The following is a 20,483-nucleotide window of genomic DNA, read 5'->3' as shown; positions in this document are numbered from 1 at the left end:
CTTGTGTTTCTCCTTCTTCTTCAGACTCTCCTTCTCCTCCTCCTCATCTAGAAATCAGAGAAGTCACAGGTCAAACAGAGAGGTCACAGGCCAAGCAGAGGGGTCAGGGGTCAATCAGAGGAGGCAGGGTCAATCAGGGGTCAGAGGTCAATCAGAGAGGTTAGAGGTCAATCAGAGGGGTGCCATTGTTATGCTCAAATCACTAGTGTTAAAAACCTTAGAAGATTGACATAACCAAGTAAAACCCTGCACCTTGAGACATCGTCTAACAAGTCTAATGTTTCAAATTCAAGCCATACCGGAAATCTCATAGCCTAACAGGTTGAAGGAACCCAAGTCTTATCCCAACAGAGGGGTGTTACACAGTAATTTTTCAAGATCAAGATCAAGAATATTATAGATATATGCAAGGGCAACAACAACAACATATGTCTAGAGGTGTTGGTTAGGCAAACAAATACATGGTTTTATGCATGTTAAGTTATTATAATATTTTCAGTTCGTCATTTATTTCAGGAAATGAAATATCCTCACCATGATCAGGCTCCATGTCCTCCTCTGTAAAGTCGTTCTCCCTGTTGTACAGTCCTGGGAACTCTCCACTGTCCTCTTCCATGGGGAGCTAAGTAGTACAAACAAACAAACAAACAAACAGGTCCGCCCAGCGTCAATCAGAAAGGCATTAAGACTTAAACATCTAGAGAGACAAGTTGACTCTGAACTGAACCATGAGCAAACCAGCACAAAGAGACCACGTCTAGCGAGATATTAACTTAGATGTTTATAATATAAATTTTACATGAACAACCGTCACGGCGTAAGGCCTCAGCAAGCTGTTAAACAGAGCCATGCCCACTTACAGGTTTGTCATGTTGTCCTGCCCATTTTCAAACGTATCTCGGTGATTTTAGAAAGAAAGGACAGACCTTGAGACAACAGTATAATCACGAATGATGAAGAACGGGACCATATCTGGTAAATTACTCACGTACCTTTTGACAAGTGTGTGACTCCAGTGAAAATACAGAGACGGCGTTTTAGCCGCGAAAGTTAAGGTCAAAAGCAAGACGAAAATGAGAAGAAGAGAACAGAAATAATGTCCAGGTCCTGTCACCGTCAAGTTTAACAAATAAAAGCTGAAATGAAACAGGACAAACTTACGACAAACTAACTCAAAGAACCGACTGTCTCTCCAGACAGCGCCGCCATCTTTGATTGATCTCGTTCCCAGGGGTCAAGGGTGACGTAGGGAAATTATGGAATCTCGTTCCCAGGAATCGATTTTTATCACTGAAAGTTAAAACTTCTGAAATGGAAATTTAAAAAAAAAGGCCAATAAAAAGAGGCAAACAATCTATGCATTAACATAATGTATACAATAATGTATACTTAAGAAAATTTCTAAAGTATACATTATTGTATACATAATGAGTGAAAATCCAACATCAATCGCATTATGCTGATTATATAGGGGTCAAATTTTGTACTAGTCCACTTGCTAGATGTTGTGTACTTCTTGTGGGCTTCTACAATAAAACTAGCAATACTGAAAATGTTCAGATTTACATACGTACATGTAGTATCTATAGTATTTAGCATTTGTTGTACTTATTTGATCACATGTGCATAAAGCATTATAGAACCAGTAGAAGCAGTGGGTTTGTGTCAGGCACAGTGTATGGTGTTGGAAGGTGGAGCCCATCCCTCTCCTTTTTCTGGAAGTTCACAACCTTTTACTTCAGACAAGTTCTACAAATGAATTCAGGTACCCATTTTATACCTGGATGGAGTGAGGAAAATTCCGTAAAGTACCTTTCCCAAGGACACAATGTCTATCCAGGAATGCCAGGGATCAAACCCACAACCTCTCAATCTCATGTCCGCTACCTAGCCACTTGGCCATTCAGCATTTGGGGCCAGTGGTATAATACACATTTAGAATCAATAGTCTTCAGTTCACAATCAGCACTGGACCTAGGGTATTTTCAGCAGTCTATACTTCGAAGTTCACAGATCTTTACACCTGTTTGAACCAACACAAGTTTCACTTAAATCAAACAAATGCTCAAACAAACAAACCCCGAGAAAAAAACACAACACACAGATCTTTCACCACCAGCAATTTTCTTTTGCTGCTTTATTAATGGTCACAGAAAGTGGAAACTTTTCTCCTACTGTATAGAAACCAAGTCTAGTGTATGGTCTATGAAACATATTGAACATACAGGTTGAGAGGGATATAGCATGTGAAATTACACTATACAGAAGTCATTAAAGAGGTGAGAAAACCAAGACTCTTGTTAATGTATTACCGGTATTCAACATACATTTCTCTTATCATCTCTGTACCATTGACTGTTACTATTAAACTTTCTGAAGGAATTTCTTGCTAAGGTACATGTCTTTCATAATTCCTGCCTACTACAAATATCTAGTCTTATGAACATGTCAGGAGAACGTACTGTGCCTGCACAAAAGCTAGCCTGATTTTTAATGGTTTTTGTTGGATGTTTGGTCACCGTTGCATTAGAATTTTGCCTGTTGCAGACGATATCTCTTTCAACATAACATTCGGAAACTACAGACAGGATGTTAACCTCATACGCTGGACACCAATACGACCTTATATGAGACATTCTGCCAAAGTGCTATGCACAATACATTTCAGGTTTCGTCCAGGTGCAATACGCTCTGCCGACATGCTAATCTTATGGAGTTTGACTCAGGAAGAAGATCACCCCTCCCAGAACTTGGGGATGTCGTCTCCCGTGATGACCTTGCGTTCTATCCCGTCTTCCATGATGGCGGCCAATCGGATCACTCCGCCACTCGAGCCGTCACGGAACATTGCCAAGGCCAGGGCTGCGCAGGAAAACAACATTTTTATGTTTACCAAAGGAAAACAAACACAGAATGTCTCATGTAAGGTTGTATTGGTATACAGTATTTACGACTAACATCCCCTGGTCTGTAGTTTCCAAATGTTATTTGTTTTTGCTGAGTTCTCTTCTTCTTCTTCCATTCCAAACAAATAAGGTCAATGACCAGGACCAGATGTCTGTCACCATGGTAATTGATGTTGGGTTACATCATGTTGCAATTTTATAGCAGGAGGGATTTAGACTCCTGTCATCATACACTAGTATATGAATGTGTTTGAGTAAGAGTTAACAGAGCAGACCATATACAGAGGTAAAAATTATACATTTGCTTTGCAAATGTTACTTTTCTAGTTTTTTTTTCTTATTTTAATAATGCGGTCTTAATGCAGAGGTGGTCACTAGCACAGGATTGACTCTAGTTTTGTCAGCAATGATTGTTCTCCCTAATTCAATACACATTGTGATACTTACAGTTACAGAGGTACACGTACGTAAAGTAAGGTACTTGTACTTACTGTTAGCACAGAACTGGAAACACTCCTCTTTAGTCATCCCTTCCTTGAAGTGTGAGTCCACATAACCGTACACATACGTACTGCCAGAGCCTGGAACACAGTTGGTACAAGTCAAGCACTGCTGAAAGTGCTTTCAAGCTCACAATCAACATGCTCTGGCTTCCTTCAATGGTGTATTCATTAATACATGGATGTGTATTCATAGGATCATGTCAATCTACGTCTGCAGGCTAGTTGTAGTCACTCACATGACACCCTGTTCAGTACTGTTGTGCGTGTGGATAATGTCCTTCAACACAGTCTTGTAACTAGTTGGGCAAACCTGGCTGTCTTTTGTACAGCTGGAACAATAGTGTGCCAGCATCACTATAAAGGCATGTTCAGGCTATTCTGTATCTGCTCACCTCCTATAGCTACCGGCTGCCTAACCAGCATCCCTCCTAGTGGCACAGAGTAAACCTGTAAGGGAGAGAGAAAAAAGGATTCTTTGTCAAAACAACCAAAGTTAACACTTTGTCAAAATGAGCTATATCATTACTACTTGCTGTTGTGTCACATTATATGACCTATGCCTTTGGATTCTTACCAGTTCTTAGAAATAAATAGAAAAAACTGACTTCATCCCAACTAAGTTTTCCTTAGATCTCCCCTATTTCTGGTATCCCACCACAGTTTGTCTGCTAATATATATGACTGCCAAAAGTTTTAGTACCGTATCCCATCACAGTTCCTCTCATTACTTATTACCTGTCCCAACTAGATCTGATCTCCCTCATTTCTGGTATCCCACCACAGTTTCTATGCTAACTGCCACCCATTTTGGTATCCCACCACAGTTCCTGTTACTACTTATTACCTGTCTCACACCAGAGTTGCCCTTACCTGTCCGCCCTTCCGCTTGTCCCATCCTGCCACGATGATGCCAGCTGTCAGGTCCTCCCTGTGCCTGTAGCAGAGATCCTTAAACAGGTTTGCTGCCGTCCGGACCAGGGGAGGCTCACCAATCTCAATACTGTCATTGGGAAAAGAACAACAACATTTTATTTTCTTTCATTATTACTGGTTGAGTGCTGATTTTCTAGTCAACATAGTTTTCTTTAGGTAAATAACTTATTTTTTCTCTACTACTGCTCTGCTACCTTTATCAGGGCTATGTGCTTTCTTCTTATTACATTGTCATGATCATTACATGTTACATTGTCACAATAGAACAAGGGGGTTAAGGGACAAGGTATAGGTAGCAAAAATCTGAAAACTACAATTTGACATTTCCTGTGGATTTTTCTCAGCTGCAGTGCTTGTTTCACAAGATAGGTAGTATAATTTCTCTAGTACAGGTATGCAGAAGTTGCTTTGAGCCTCCTTGAAGTAAAGAAAACTCAGCACAGGTTTTAATTTTTGAAAAGAGACCTGACCTGTGAAAGCCGGTGTGATAAGACACGATGTCAGCGATGGCCTGTGTGTCTGCGGCAGAACCTGACCGGCAACAGAAGATCCGGTCATGAACCGGCGTGAGTTTGTCTGTTACTCGGTTAGCGATGTACGATCTGCAATGAAACAGGTATCACTGATGGTTATTGATGGCTGTATGCAAAAATATTGATATAAAGCTATGTAACAAGATTTTACATGCTTACAAGTTTACATGCTTAGTTTTACTTTATTCTCTTTATTTTCTTGCAAACTCTCTTTCATAAAAAAAAAAAAAATAATCAAAACCAGTTTACCCAGAGGTTGTTCGTGAGTCGGCCCCGATCACCACTCCACCTGCAAACTCCACAGCCATGATGGACGTCTGAAATGATACATAAAAGAAATTATGCTGTTGTTCTTCTAATATCTCACTAGACATGGTCTCTTGTCTTGGTGCTGGTTTGCGCATTGTTCAGTTCAGAGTCAAATTGCCTCTCTAGGTATTTAACTCTTGGTGCCTTGTGCTTGCGTGATGCTGGCATCTCTAGGAGAACACGTCGAATTGGTGTGTACTCTCGATGATGTAAAGAAACATGAACCATAACTTTGGCACATGGTTCAACACAAAAGACTGATGACTATACATTTTGGAGCACTATTAAAACATTCAGTATACAATTCATTGATTCCTTGACATGCTCTACCAAAAACATTAGATCTTTTTAACATTGAAAATATCTTCTTTCCTCAGTGGCAAACCATAATAAAACATTTGAACCTCCAAAAATTATCCAAACCTGTGTCTAATTTCCGCCCCCCTCCCCCTAAATCATGAACGTGCAAGGAACAAAAACGCTACGCTGCACGGCGGTTGTATTTTTACATTCCAACTCTGTCATGCTAGAAATCCGCTAGAACTCACCCCTGTTGTAACTGGAGCGTCCATGAATCTGGGCCGCCGTTCACAGCTGCAGTAGACATGCTCGGACCGCCGAATGACTTCACAGAATTCAGTACAGCCGCCATTTTGAACGTGAAGCGAAATGAACTCCGCGGAGCAGCTGCGGTTGGTCGCTATCTGCGGAGTTTCACGATGTCACCGTGCGCGGGCGACATCTAGCGATTCTTCACAAGATTGCAGCTCTCAACTGTTACAATTTGAAAATCAGATTTTAGCGTTATAAGATATATTTGATATGACCACACGCCTTTCATAAATTTATTGTAGATAGATAGATTGCAAACAGCAGCATATTTTTCAAAAAAAATTTTCTTTTTCTTTATGACCATTGAGTCTACATTTACAACATTGTGAAGAGGGCAAAGACACATGTATGTGATGTGAATCGAAAGCGAAACCGCTTTCGGGAAGTGGCCTATATATCATTTCCACCTTCTCCCACATATAGCCAACCTTGCCTCAATAAAGATGGTCAAAGATATTGCTTCTATACTTTGAGGATAATTCAACTTATACTTGATTTCCTAAAGCCAGTAAATGACTCTTGCCATGTACGCAGTTATACTATAGGAGAGAGCACATTTCTCTGTTCAAATGACCAGGCTTCAATAACGACATCAGAGGCGTAAAACCATTCGTCATTGAGCCAGAGTAATGCGTATTATTACCGTTTTTGTTCGCCGTAAATTATAGCGGGTTTGAACGGGCAGCGGCCGGACTTCGCGCGCCTTTGACGTCACCAGTGGCGAGTTGCTAGGTAGCGCTGCGGGGGGCCATGATGCCAAGCAGGGCGAGCCCAACTACCGCTGCGGGGGTGTCAGGGGTATCGGTTACTGCGCAACACAAGAATGTCTTTTGTTGAGAAAATTAGCGCCACCGTCAGTCATAATAGACAACCTTAAATGTGATAGGTAGGATTTAAACTTGATTTTGATTGAATATATGTAATTTAAGGACCAAATTCGCGTTGTTAAAGCGGCGAAAAGGGAGGTTGGAAACGTTCCAGTGAGTTCGGACACCCCTCCAGCCGTGAAAATTTCCCCGGTCCCAGCCTGGAGAATCCAAGATGGCGTCCGGATCTGAGTTGGAGTCCAGCCTAACGTCTATGGACTGGCTACCGCGCCTGAACGTCGGCGGCGCGATGAAGACCAGCGCCGTCGGCGGGTTAGGCGTCCAGGCCATCCGGAAATCCCAGAACGCGCTAGACGGGGACGGAGCGGCGGATGGGAGCGACGGAACGGCGGGCGGGCGGGACGGCAAGCCGCCGTACAGCTACGCCAACCTCATAACCTTCGCCATCAACTCCTCTCCCAAGAAGAAAATGACGCTGTCCGAAATCTACCAGTGGATCTGCGACAACTTTCCTTACTACAGAGACGCTGGGAACGGATGGAAAGTACGTATTTTTTACCCGATGTGTTTTTTTCTTTCTTTCCCTAGTGATAGTCTGTCCCTCCCCCCGCGCGCATACGCGCAATGGTCAGGTCCAAAAGTTCTGACACGCCTTCAATAATTAATTAATCTGCAAAAACCACTTGTGGCTTGTTGTCGGGTAAAAACTAAAACATCCTGAGACAGACAAACAATTACAGAGATACTACCCGGATTTTATTCTTAAAAATTCACCACAGCTCAAACAGGGAGGCTGAATTTCTCAAGTGTTTTCAAGCAATTATAAGTAATTTATTTGGTAATTACCTTGTCTTGCTGCCCCTCCCCCTAATTATGCAGTTTATTTTTTGCAACCACAACATAACTCAGTTATGTTGTGGTTGCAAAAAAATCCACCTGACATTATTATTCAAATGAGATCCGATCTTTTTTTTTTTTCCACGAAAAATACGTGATTGAAACCAACTGTCAGGCCAAGTTGTGCAGGCCACAACTTAAGGCTTTTATGTAAAGGGGGCCTGCATGCCCTTTTTCGTAAGGCGTAATCAGGCCTTTTTAGTCTTTGTAATCTGTAGCCAGCCTCCCCAAAAATCAACGTAATTCTTAATACTACATTAGCCGCAAAGCGTTAAATCGTACTCAGCTCTGAGAATTTTACGTAATTCGTTATCGCGGCGAAATTCTGCGTAATTCGTAGTCACTACCCCCCCATGCAGGCCCTCATTTAAGGCCGGATTGGCAGCCTTCCTGCCATAGCCACGCAACGCCCCCCCCCTCCCTCAGTATTACCCCATTTAGGGGTGGTCAGAGGGTATCTAACTCTAAGAAGAAGATCCCACATTTGAAAATATTCCATTGTGTGTTTTTTTATTGATTTCAGGTATATATCATAATGGCGAGTCTATATCTTGTTGTTCTGTATATACACATAGAAAGCCAGAGAAAATGAGTGTCAACTACCAGGTGGTAGTGCCAGTGTAAGACAACACTTGGAACAGGTGGATTTTAGTGCAACATATGGAAGAGGCATAACTCTTGTCAGCAAAAAAATGCCTTTGTAATAACAAAAAGATCATAAACTTTACATAATTTAGATCATTATTCAGCAGTCAGTGCTCAAGCACAGGTGAAAAAGGCAATTAGAAATCATTCATACTTTTTTATAATATTCCAACGTTGGCAAGCCGTGTAGGCGTATGCAATTTTAATGCAATTGTTAATTGTTATTTGTTTGTTTGTTATAACGCTGATATTGCAGTGACTCCCAGAATACCAAGTGACATGGAGCTCACTGTCTCATGTCTAATAGCAGAGATCTGATTAGATTAATTTTTGTTGCTTATTTGTTCCACATCCAAATCATATTTCTGACTTTGTGTTTTACGTCTTTAGGAGGGTCGACTGCCTTTTTTTGTGAGGTGTAGCGAGCCATTGTAATGCTCCATTATTCATAGCTACTTGAATTTTAGGATAAGAAATAACATACTAGTACGTGGAACTAAAGTGCTTCGCCAAAAATTCTCTGTATTCTTAACACCAGATTGCCCAAAAATCATAATAGAGCATCCACGGTCCATATACTAGTTTCGCCAATAAATAGAAAAAAGAGCATTCTAAAGAAATCACTTCCAAAAGCCATTACCATTTACTAGTACCACTAAGCATTTCTGGCCTGCCTGAATTTACCATTTAGCATTATTCAGGCCCTCCTAAATTTTTCTGGGATCCCCCCATCCAGACCCTCGTACAGGGTTGGAAAAAAAGGAACTCAGACTCATTTGTTTGAGTGGGTTGAAGTGATTACATCGTGGAAAATTTTGTTTTAATTACGGGGATCATTTACATGACTGAAGAGCTCATTAGAATAAATGATGGAAGCGTCTCCTATTCATTATGATATGGATGAATGTGATATTCATGATGCACATAATGAACAGGCATGGATTAAATATTGTGGTACAATTTTTTTTTAATTTTTCCTATTTTTTCTTGCATTCCATAATTTGCACACCTTTTTGATCATACTGTCATGATTATGATAGTAAATTTATCAGTTTTGTATATTTCATATTGATACTGATAGATGAAGGTCAAATTCATGGTTTTTTAATGGATGTTCAAAAATTATTTGTATATATTTGTACTATAATCCAGTGGTTATAAGTGGCCAAACTACTTTCCTCTGTTATCTTCAAAATTGCAGGTTTCTTCTTTTTTTTTTATCGGAAATTCTAATCTTTTGTGTGTAAATTACACGTGATTTCATGCCCTGAAGGTACATGTGACATGGGTGCAAATTATAGCTTCTTTATTGTATAATTTCCATTATGAATGAGCTGACATTTTTTTGCAAATCTTACCCTCAGAGTCAGTTCCTGCAGCAATTCCTAATCTGCAAAAGAAAAAGAAAATACTGTCACTAACAGACCTCAGTTGTTTCTTTCTTTTCATACTATTTACAGTCAATAATGCTTATCTTGCAGATCACAATAGTAGATACTGTACAACCGTACTCATTTGCATATAATGGTATACACTCAGTAACTGTTATTTGATGTTTCTCTTCAAAGCAAATGCTTTATCCTCTGTACAAAGAAGGTTTCCGTTCTGGTTTTTGTAACCTAAGATGATTGATTGTATCAGATTAAATCAGGATTGAAACTTAAGTATCATGTTACTTATTGGTGTCCTTATCTGTCCAAATCAAACAGTCTTTGTTTGGACAAGGCTGGATTACAAGGATAACCAGCACAGTGGGCAGTTAACTGTTGCTGATGGATTGTTTTTCTTTTGAATAAAACAAAGTTCTTTCACAACCACTTGTTTGAAGGCATCAAATTTAATGCAATTTCAGGGCAACATGATTTTCAAAGTCAATTTTTTGGCCATTCTTTTAATGTAGTAAGTTGAATCAATCGTATCCCATAGCATACTGATATCTACTCTCCAAGCAGAGGTTGTGGGGGAATGATCATTAGCTTTTTATATATAGCCCTTTTTTTTGTTGCTACCCCCCTCTCTGGCCAATTGGACACTGCCTGGCCAGTTTGATACTCTATTTTTGAGACCCTAGGATCTGCTTGGAGATCAACTCATATCTGCAAAAATGTGATGCCCTAGATGGGAATCCATTGCTTGTTTCGTACTGTAGGTTGGTTCTAACTTTTCATGAATGTTTGTCTCCTGTTTTCTTGCAGAACTCCATAAGACACAACCTGTCCCTAAATAAATGCTTCCTCAAGGTACCAAGGTCGAAGGACGACCCAGGAAAAGTAAGTAGCCCTCCCAAGACGCAGTCCGACTGTGTTTTTTTCAGTGTTCAAGTTCTTTCAGTATTTGTAAAAAAAATAACCTAGACCTGGATGAGCTTGCAAGTCAAGTACATGTAAGTGTCTATTGTTATAATAAATTTCTTCATGATTCATTTTTAGATAGTATTTGACTTTGAATATTGGTTGTAATGTGGTATTTTTAGTTTCTTTTCAAATGGCATTACTGCTCAGGCCTCAAAATTAACTTTTCTTCCTATTGTCCCAGCACTGTCCAAAAATAATTTTCAATTGTCCCGAAGTGAGGATGAACTGTCCCATGCCAACCTGTTTTTTGGGGCAGTATTGTATGACTTCAACTTGAATTCAACGTTATTTTCATTGGTAATGTTCACTCCCAAGTGCACTAAATAATTGCAGAGTAGACAGGAAATTCGGGGGGACTTTCCCAGATCCAAAAGCCGGGACGTGTGCCTCATAAACAATAAAAGGGTTGACAATCTGATGTTGATCATTTTTCTATTGTCCCAAAAATGTCCCAAAGTGTCTTTTTACTTTAGTTGTCCCAGCCCAAATTTTAGTGGTCACTGGCCATCGAGACACCGTTAATTTTGAGCCCTGGTGAAAAAAAACAGACCTATATAAATTCTTGCTCAGCCACATGTAAGTACGACCCCATATAACCTCGGGTCCGTATCACACACGTGTGTGACCTTGGGTGTAACAGACGAAGGTCACCCATGTGCGCTACAGACCTTGTAACCAGGTTTATAGACTTTTTGTGGAAATCGACTTCTAACACCACAGACTGAGATATTACGAGTAGGAGGCACATTGTGTCAAATCATAGATCCATATCATCCTCATTAATAATTAATACACGAAGTCTCTATGTATAAATATGCATTATGCACATACCAGTACACAGTATGAATCTAAATTGGTTTCCAGGAAAAAATGCCTTTGAGCATACTGTGCCAGCATTCTAGCCATAGGCACATGGCTGGTTGTATTGTAATGCAGTGAGCTGTATTAAACACAAAATCCCCTCATATTTGGCCGTACGTTACCTCACCTATCCCTCGTTGAAGGTCACTGGGGCACTATGACTCAATCTACTACTATTTGGCACGATAGCTGCTATTTCACGCTATTTAGTGAGGACTGGCATCGGCCATGTTTTTTTGTTACCAATGTGTTTTAAAGGTAGCCTGGTATCCAGTCTTTTACGGGTTGGCGGGGAGCGGATCTTGGGTAGCGGACTAAAGCTAACAAGGCTGGATACCAGGCTATTTTAAAGGCATTTCAGGGCAGCAAAACTGGACTTTCAAAGTCAATTTTTTGGTCATTCTTTTAAGTTTTAATGTAACAGTAGTAAATTGAATCAATCATTATAATTACATACTATATACTTAGTCTCATGTGTCTGTGGGGCAAAATATTATGTTACTGAAATAAAACGGTTGCATGTTTTATATCCTAGGCTAGTTCTACAAAATGTACCTAGCCAGCACGTCGGCAGAACGTACTGCGCCTGCGCAGAACCCCGTATTTTCGCGTTTTTCGTTGGGTTTTTGGTCAACGTTGCATCAGAATTTTGCCTGTTGCAGAGGATATTCTTTTCGACATAACATTCGGAAACTACTGTCGAAATGCTAACCTTACATGAGCGAATACAACCTTATATGAGACATTCTGCCGAAATGCTATGTACTACTTATACATTACGGGTTTCGCGCAGGTGCAGTACGTTCTGCCGACGTGCTTACTTAGCCATATATGCATACATGTACATGTACATGTACATGCACATATAGGCGTTACCCAACAAGAAAAAAATGTCTCATGATTGTAGATTGTTTCATGATTCATATCTTGAATCTAAATTGGTTCCATGAAAAATGCCGTTCAGCAAACAATGCCAGCATTGTAGCCAACACGTGACCGGTTGTATGGTTTATAATGACCTGTATTAAACTCAAAATCCCTAGAAATTTGGTAGTACTCACCTCACCTTTCCTCACCTCACCTCGCCTATCTCACTTCCGTTGAGGGTCATGGGGGCACTGTGACTTGTTCAACTACTTGGCACTTTAATTGCTATCTCACACTATCTAATGAGGCCTGGCATCTGCCATGTTTTTTTGTTACCAATGTGTTTTAAAGTCATTTCAGGGCAGCAAAACTTTATTTCAAAGTCGATTTTCTGGTCATTCTTTTAAGTTATAATGTAACATTAGTAAGTTGAATCTAACCTATTGCATACTATATACTTAGTCTAATACAAGTGTCAGTGGGGAAAAAATGTTGTGTTACTGAAATAAAACGGTTGCTCGTTTTCTATCCTAGGTTAGTTCTACCTCTAGCTTATGCATACATGTATATGGGTGGTACCCAACAAGAAAGAAACATCTCATGATTGTATCTTGATTCTAAATTGGTTTCCAAGAAAAATGCCTTTCAGCAAAGCATGCCAACGTTTTGTAGCCGTAGGCATCACGTGGCTGGTTGTCTTGTACGCATGATGACCTGTAATAAACTCAAAATTTCTGGGAATTTGGCCTTACCTCACCTCACCTATCCCGTGTGAGTGTGTTTAGGCACCATGGCTAGTTCGAACTATTTATGGTTGGTACCCAAAAACAAAGAGATACCTTGCATAGCTTGATTTGGGGCTAATATTGTCAAACACTTCACGTGGCTGGTTGTATTGTAATGCAGTGAGCTGTATTAAATGAATGACGAAAAAGTATGAAATAATGACAAAAATGTGCAAAGAAATGGCAGTAAATATCATTATCAGACAAATATCCTCATCCAGAGTAGTTTTTTTTTTGTTTTGCCACCCTGAAATTGCATTGGATGTCTTTTATATGAACACATACAATTTGGGTTTAAAGCAATGTATAATGTGAATAAATGGATTCAGACTTATCCTGAGCTAATCTTTTTCACCACAAGCAAATGAAACCACAATATCACCCCACAGTAAGACAGCTTGAACAATCTCGTTCTCCTTTAGTATTGTTACTCACCCATACAGGATGATGATGGAAATGTTTTCTCCTGTTTTCAGGGTTCTTATTGGGCAATAGACAACAATCCACAGGAGGACCCCATCCCTGCCAGACAAAAACCTCGCAAGAGGAGGTCCAGTGACAGGGTGAGTAAAACATCCACTCACTTACTCACTCGCAAACACACACTCACACACACGGGCATGCATACACACATATACATACACACACACAGACACACATACACACATCCCTGCCAGACAAAAAACCTCGCAAGAGGAGGTCCAGTGACAGGGTGAGTAAAATATCCACTCACTCACTCGCTCACAAACACACACTCACACACACAGGCATGCATACACACATATACATACACACACACAGACACAGTGTCAGGGTGAGTAAAATGTGCAGTTACTCGCTCACTCACACTCACTCACTCACTCACTCACTCACTCACTCACTCACTCACTCAGACGGGCATGTGCACAACACACACACACACACACACACACACACACACACACACACACACACACAAATGCATTTGTCACTCATGTACACACACCACACACCCTCATGTATGTATGCACTTACACACATACATGTTCATACACACACACTAGTACATTATGCACACAAGAACAATCCCAGCAACAGGCCTAAGATTAAGTAAAGATATTTATGACACAATGCATACAAATGATAAGTTCTGAGTGCCAGATCTAACCTTATATCATTGCAGCTCTTGGCCTGGCTTCATATATAGTCCTCTATCATTCTGATATGATGTTGTTTTCCTATTCTGATGTGTTTGTTTATTTGTTTGTTTGTTTGTTTGACAGCCCTACAGTCCCGAGGAGAGCCTGCACAGCTCCAACAGTAGTGGCAGTCTGGGCATGTCTGGTCCCACTCTGGCAGCTCTCAACTACGGACAGGCTGCCATTCCTCAGGTAAACATACCAAGATATACACGACTTTCCTCACTCCACCCAGGTGTGAATGGGTACCTAACTTCGGTTGGGGAAAGTTGTATTGAGGTCACCTGGTGGCACCGAATGGCAGCCGCACAGACCCTTGCGACAGTTCCACAAAAATTTGTGGAGCAAATATGTGTATCATGTGTATTATGTGATTGGTACCCTGCACCAATTCAACTGTATAAAGGCTGTTACTGCACGGGTACTGTTTGACCAATAAAAACCATTTATTATTATTATTAAGAAAACGAAACGGAGACAAGATGGGTTCAAGAAGATCTGACAAAGATAATGAACAAAAACTGTACTTACTTTCAACTGAAATTTGTGACTAAAAGCTTTAGATTAAGTGTTCTAACTTGTATCTTGTTACAGATTATAGAGCCCAAGGCTGGCTGGGTGGACAACAATCCTGCATTCGAGGACCTCAGTGCTTCTTTCCGCAGCCTCTACAAACAGGTGTTCGAACAGTCGTCATCAGGACAGCTCTCTACATGTGAGTAATATAGTACAGAACTGTGTGAGCTCTCTACATGTGAGTACTATAGTACAGGACAGCTCTCTACATGTGAGTACTGTAGTACAGGACAGCTCTCCACATGTGAGTACTGTAGTACAGGACAGCTCTCTACATGTGAGTACTGTAGTACAGGACAGCTCTCTACATGTGAGTACTGTAGTACAGGACAGCTCTCTACATGTGAGGACATTGTGTACTGCTCAGGTTTCAAGTTTTATGGGGAAAGGGACTCGTGGGCCTGGTTAACATCTGTGTCCATAATATCACCAGGGTCCATAATATCGCCACCTTGAGAAAAAATGTGCTTGAAGATATTTTTACTGCAACAGACCCTAGGTATGTACATTTGAGGTGTGCAGGAGTGCATACCAAAAGTATGTTACAGTAAAAATATCTCAAAGCACACTATTTCTCAAGGTGGCGATATTATGGACCCTGGTGATATTATGGACATGGATGTTAGCCCAAATTGTGACCTACATGTACTTACATCATCTAATGATGATGATGTACTTACAATATTTTTATCTATTTCAATGCAAACAACACATTACACAGACTTACAGGCAGCAAAGGCTGATAAACGTAAGTCTACATAAAAGATGCTTACAATATGCTATGCATACTCACAATATGCATTATAAAAGTTGGAGAGACACTATAAAACCTACATCATCTGGTACATATTAAAAGTGGACATCATAGTCTTGTAAGTACTAAGAAGAAAATAGAACAAACATGAACAACTTTAACAATAACACAGACATCAGAGATGTTACATGTTGTTTAATGTTTTTGCTTGTCATTATAAAGCCACAGTCTAGGAAGTATTGCCATTAGTTTTTTATTGCTATAACACGGTACAGTACTGTTGATAATCAAAGTTGTAAAATTTTTCTGTGATTCAACTCATCTGTAAAAGAATTTTAGGCCTACAGAATTTTTTTTTCTGAATGACGACTCAAAATTGTTCTAATCGTGTGACTTCCAGCATCATCCAGTGGCATGACCACCCTAGGAACAGTTGCCACGAGCAACCGGTCGACGCCCGGCAACTCAGCTGTGTTCAGTAAACCAGCACCAACACCACAGGCTCTGGCAGCATCACTAACAGCTTCTAATATAGGTGAGGAATCAGACATGGGAATACCAGTAGGCGCTTACACTAAACACACAGTTGTACAAGTACAATGTATAATTATAGAATCAGAGAAATAAGAGAATATTCAAAGGTCCTCTTCTTCAATATAAGGTAACTTCTTTGTAAATTACATCATAAAAATATGTAAAAGCTAGAGATTCACTTATATAAGATATCAACATAATTTAGATGTACATGTATAGTAGACATACTGTGTCTTCTATATTGAATCTACATGTAGAATATAGTACTGTAATATCAAATTAGCCACTAGACAGTCTTATATTAATTACTCAGTTGCCTTACATTGTACATGTGCCTAATACAATTGTTCTGAAAAAACTTTAACGTGTATTGATTTTACTGGTTTCCATGGTAATGAGTGTGTTTCCATGGTGATGAGTGTGTTTCCATGGTGATGAGTGTGTTTCCATGGTTACAGCCGGAGACTGGTTGACAAGTCTGGACCTGCTGAAGGAGAGCTGTCGTCTGGCCGGGAGCTACAACTGGGGAGACATTGACATGTCACAGTTTCAAGGTAAATAGAAAGTATCAGGGTTCTGACCAGAATTTTTTACAGCATAGGGGTCAGGTGCAGAATGAAAACTTTTTTAAGCGCAAGCCACACCTTAAGGCCCAACATGTGACCACAGCAAAATTTTTCTAATCATATTAACCCCTGAGACACTATTTGGGTCTAAATCACAGTGTAGGGGGTCAAAATCACAGCATAGGAGGCCCCTACGCTCAAATAGCCTACTAGAGTGAGAAATATGAGGTTTTGTTATCAGTGTGTTTCTCTGTTTGGCTGTGTGTCTGTGGTTATTTGAATACATATAAAAAATGTCCAGACTATGCATGCTGTACAAAATGACTAACTGGTGGACGCACCAACCAGTAAGTATCTGACACCATCTGATATATCCTCACACTAACATGTATGAACATGTTTTACAGGTCTAATGGAGAGTATGAAGCAGGCAGATCTGAATAACTGGTGTCTGGACCCGTCACAATTCCTCTGATCTCTGTTCATCCCTCAGTCGGTTCTTCAACCAAACCGGCATCGCACAGGTCAGTAATTTGGAACCCGTATTTTAAACTTCCACTATTTTTTTACTGTCAAAAGCCAGCAACAGCTGAGTAACTTGCACCATTTTACGTCATTGAAGGGAAAACTTCATTCTGTATTATGTATTGCAATGTTTTAATCTTTGTTTTTCTTTGTAAATATTTAGGCTGCCTCAACCAGACTTCACGATGGTGGAAACGACCCGCTAGGAGCCAGTAAGGCCAGTAATGCCAGCAGTTACGGCTCCAGTCACCACAGGTACGCGTGTTTGTTCGAAATACCACTCTTCTCTCTGCAAACTGCAGATAGGTTTTCAAAATTGCAGATGAAAAATTATAAAAATGCAGAATGAAATAATCAGCCAGGATCAGTTTTCAATGGTTCACACAAGGATACAGCACCCAATTGAAAACCCGCTGTGCCCTTTGCTTTGAACTGTTCAATCCCACCTAGACCATTACTACTAGCCGATTACTGCCGACCCCTGTGGCAGGGACACCAGCAAAGCCCGGATAGCTAGTGAGTGAGTGTGTGAATCCCACCCTTATTAATAGCAACAAGCCATAGCGGTCTGTACAATGATTTTTAAGTTGACCTGTATTGTCTTTTCTGTTCCCAGTGGCAGTCTGGGTACGCGAACGTCGATTGCAGGCTCCATGCACCTGTCTGGGAACCACCTGAGCGTGATGAACGCCAGCGGAAGCACCTCGAGCCTCGGGTCCCACCACAGCGTCAGCCCGCGGGCGCACCCGCGGCCCCAGCACCCCATCCCGGTCGAGTCCGCGGCATCACAGTTCACTAACGACGATATAGAGGACGATTTTAATTGGGACTCGCTAGTTTAGAGGGTTTTAGTATCCATGTGTGAGTCAAACAGTGTGAATGAGAAACTCAGCTGAACACGCAAAGATGGCAGCTCACCTTTGACCCGTTCTGGAGTCACTACTGTGGTCATGTGACTTTGGTACGTAGTGGGTCATTTTTCCTCATGAAGGCTTCACCTATTCTGGAGTCACATGACTATGGACATGTGACTTTGGTACATAGTGGGTCATTTTTCTGAAGAAGGCTCAAGAGACAAGAAAATTTGAATTATCTTTGACCAATCACTGGAGTCACTGAGGTCATGTGACTTTGGTAACAGGTCACTTTCCCTGAAGAAGGCTAAAGTGACCACCCCCCAAATTTGGTGAGCCTGATTTTCTCTGCGTGTCAGGTCAAAGTTGAGTTTCTCATTACTGTGGCGTTTTAGCAGCATCTCTACTTTAACCCTTGGCCTGCTAACCCACCAGTGCACCAGGATCTGCCTGGTACATGGGGGCACCCTTAGCTGGCTACAGGTTAATCTCTGGAATGTTTATCAAGGCACTTTTTTGTCTCTACATTGAGTTTTTTCCCTCTACATGATTTCTTTTCCTTCTCGTTATCAATTTGTTGTATCTTTCCCCTCTCAACTAAATTTGAAATCTAAAGGCTCCTAAGTGCAGAGAGCAACTGATGGAAGTCTTGTAGGTATGGCAGTTAGCTAGACATGGTAGTTATGCTGGGTACGTCAGTGTGAAAGGTAAATTTGCAGGTTGGTACATGTAGTTGTATTGTTTGGTACTGCATGTATGTTGGGTAGTTATAATTATATATAGATAGGGAAACCAGTTAGCTAGGCATCATCATTATCATCAGTCATTCCAAGCCTCATGAAACATCAACATTAGGCCCTCCCTACTAGTTCGTCCAGGCATCTTTACCACAAGTCAGATACAGCAATACCAGAAGTCAAGACTCATAATTACTAGTACTTACTGATATCGTATAGGAAAACATTGATCTTAACACTTCAGACAATCAGGTGACTTTGGGGCCGCTTGGAAAATTGAATTTGGAGATGAAGCATAGAAACGAGCAATTGTGTTCCTGTGGCCCATGGAGAATGTGCAATATGGGAAAACCACTATAATTTCAGTTACGGAAGAACTTGGCTTCCTTAGAAGAACATTGGTTAGCAGGGCCCTGAGATGTGTACAAGTCTTTCGACCAATGTTTTGGTCATTGTGAGATGCCAGTGGCAGGGCACAGGACTTTTTCCTCTTTTACCCACAAAACTTGCAGGTAGACAGAGTTAAAATCTATTGAATTTCAGTGCAAAACTAGTTGAAATCAAACTTGAGTGATAAGCAAACTGGTTAGGTCTTGTTTTAGGATTAGTAAACTATTTTCTAGACTACAACATGTATGTACCTATAAATAACTGGTGTCTATTGTAGCTTTATCCTTTCTGTACTCCCTTGATGAACATACCGGAGACATGGAGAGATGAGATGTGGACAATATTGTACATAAGAGATGAGTCAGACCTACATACAGTGTGCTCATGTGTCATGATGTAGATGTCTGTATCTATAGATTCATATATGAGGTGATCACAACTTACAATAGCCCATACATACTGCTCCATATCTGTGAGTGCTACATACATACACACATATACATGTACCGGTAGGTTACACACAAACTCCTATCCAGTTTGTGCTCATAGTGTCAGATCTAGAGCGACCTCTGTGTTTCTATCTGCAGCAAAACATTGAGGACTAAGCAACGAAAAGACCAACATGTTTGACTCAAATTTAACTCAAATTTGGTTCAATCCAAATTGACAGGCATGGTGTAAATCAGATCAAACTGCTCCGAACCTACTGCCAATCTTGGTTGTATGGTTGGTGTTCAGGGGAAGGTTCATTTAGTGCTGTAAGAGCATGATATTTTGTCTGCTTGATCCTTTTGGAAACACAGTGGTCACTCCTGGATGTTAGTCTTCTGTCTGTTAAAAACAGTGATTCTCAATAATCGTAGTGAAAACGACTTGTGATCACCTCCCTCTACCAACACTTCCATAACTACAGCTTGCACTTGTCACTGCGAATTTGTAAAGATACTAGAAATTTGAGATATTAAATTTTCCAAACTTCTATTAAAAAAATATATACATTATCACAGAAATAAAGAAAATTCTAATTTGATATAGTGGGAAACAAACTGAAATAGAAAAATTTTACATCTGGTAAAATATAAGAAGTTGAAAGAACAGGATGCCCTGAAAATTAGAAAAATCACTTCTCAAATTCGAGGTGACGTACTTTCACATAACAGACACTGTGTGTTTGTAAACATCATTCTTAATGTAATGCTTATATAATTTTTAAGGTCTGTAAGATAAATGCTGTGTTGTTGTTTGTGTCCCGTAGGTTTTTTCTTAAGAAATTTTTATATTGTGTGTTCGACGTACAATCTACCCATGCCACTGTAGTTGAAATATGTACAGTGCTA

At 40.4% G+C, this 20,483-nt stretch overlaps 3 protein-coding genes across 5 annotated transcripts in view; 1 reads left to right on the top strand and 2 right to left on the bottom strand.

Moving 5' to 3' along the window:
- LOC109487505 (ralA-binding protein 1-like) overlaps window positions 1-1,277 on the bottom strand; it is a 12,963-nt gene extending 11,686 nt beyond the window's left edge. The window contains exons 1-2 of one of the 3 annotated variants that reach the window (XM_019791500.1): window positions 1,162-1,277; window positions 535-622 (exon numbers count right to left, since the gene is read on the bottom strand). In XM_019791500.1, coding sequence (XP_019647059.1) covers window positions 535-616 — 82 coding nt within the window. In that variant the 5' untranslated portion in view covers window positions 617-622; window positions 1,162-1,277. Of the gene's footprint in view, window positions 1-534; window positions 623-992 lie in introns of all 3 variants that reach the window. The other 2 variants (XM_019791502.1, XM_019791501.1) reach the window with 2 other exon arrangements.
- Window positions 1,278-2,409: 1,132 nt separating this feature from the next.
- On the bottom strand, window positions 2,410-5,909 carry LOC109487526 (proteasome subunit beta type-6-like). The gene is given in 8 exon segments (XM_019791540.1): window positions 2,410-2,862; window positions 3,398-3,487; window positions 3,802-3,856; window positions 4,280-4,409; window positions 4,813-4,944; window positions 5,125-5,192; window positions 5,733-5,761; window positions 5,764-5,909. Coding segments are annotated over 8 exon segments (705 nt in total). The 5' UTR covers window positions 5,837-5,909; the 3' UTR covers window positions 2,410-2,734.
- A 564-nt stretch (window positions 5,910-6,473) lies between these two features.
- Window positions 6,474-19,805, top strand: LOC109487514 (forkhead box protein J2-like). Its single transcript, XM_019791514.1, is given in 11 exon segments — window positions 6,474-7,167; window positions 10,361-10,435; window positions 13,509-13,595; window positions 14,295-14,402; window positions 14,805-14,925; window positions 15,941-16,075; window positions 16,533-16,628; window positions 17,048-17,109; window positions 17,111-17,164; window positions 17,329-17,420; window positions 17,782-19,805. Coding segments are annotated over 11 exon segments (1,386 nt in total). The 5' UTR covers window positions 6,474-6,837; the 3' UTR covers window positions 18,008-19,805.
- The last annotated feature ends 678 nt before the right edge of the window (window positions 19,806-20,483 follow it).

Source organism: Branchiostoma belcheri, unplaced genomic scaffold (genome assembly GCF_001625305.1).
Source record: "Branchiostoma belcheri isolate BF01 breed outbred unplaced genomic scaffold, Haploidv18h27 scaffold89, whole genome shotgun sequence".
Classification (NCBI taxonomy): domain Eukaryota; kingdom Metazoa; phylum Chordata; class Leptocardii; order Amphioxiformes; family Branchiostomatidae; genus Branchiostoma; species Branchiostoma belcheri.
This window is presented reverse-complemented; position numbering and strand designations above follow the sequence as displayed.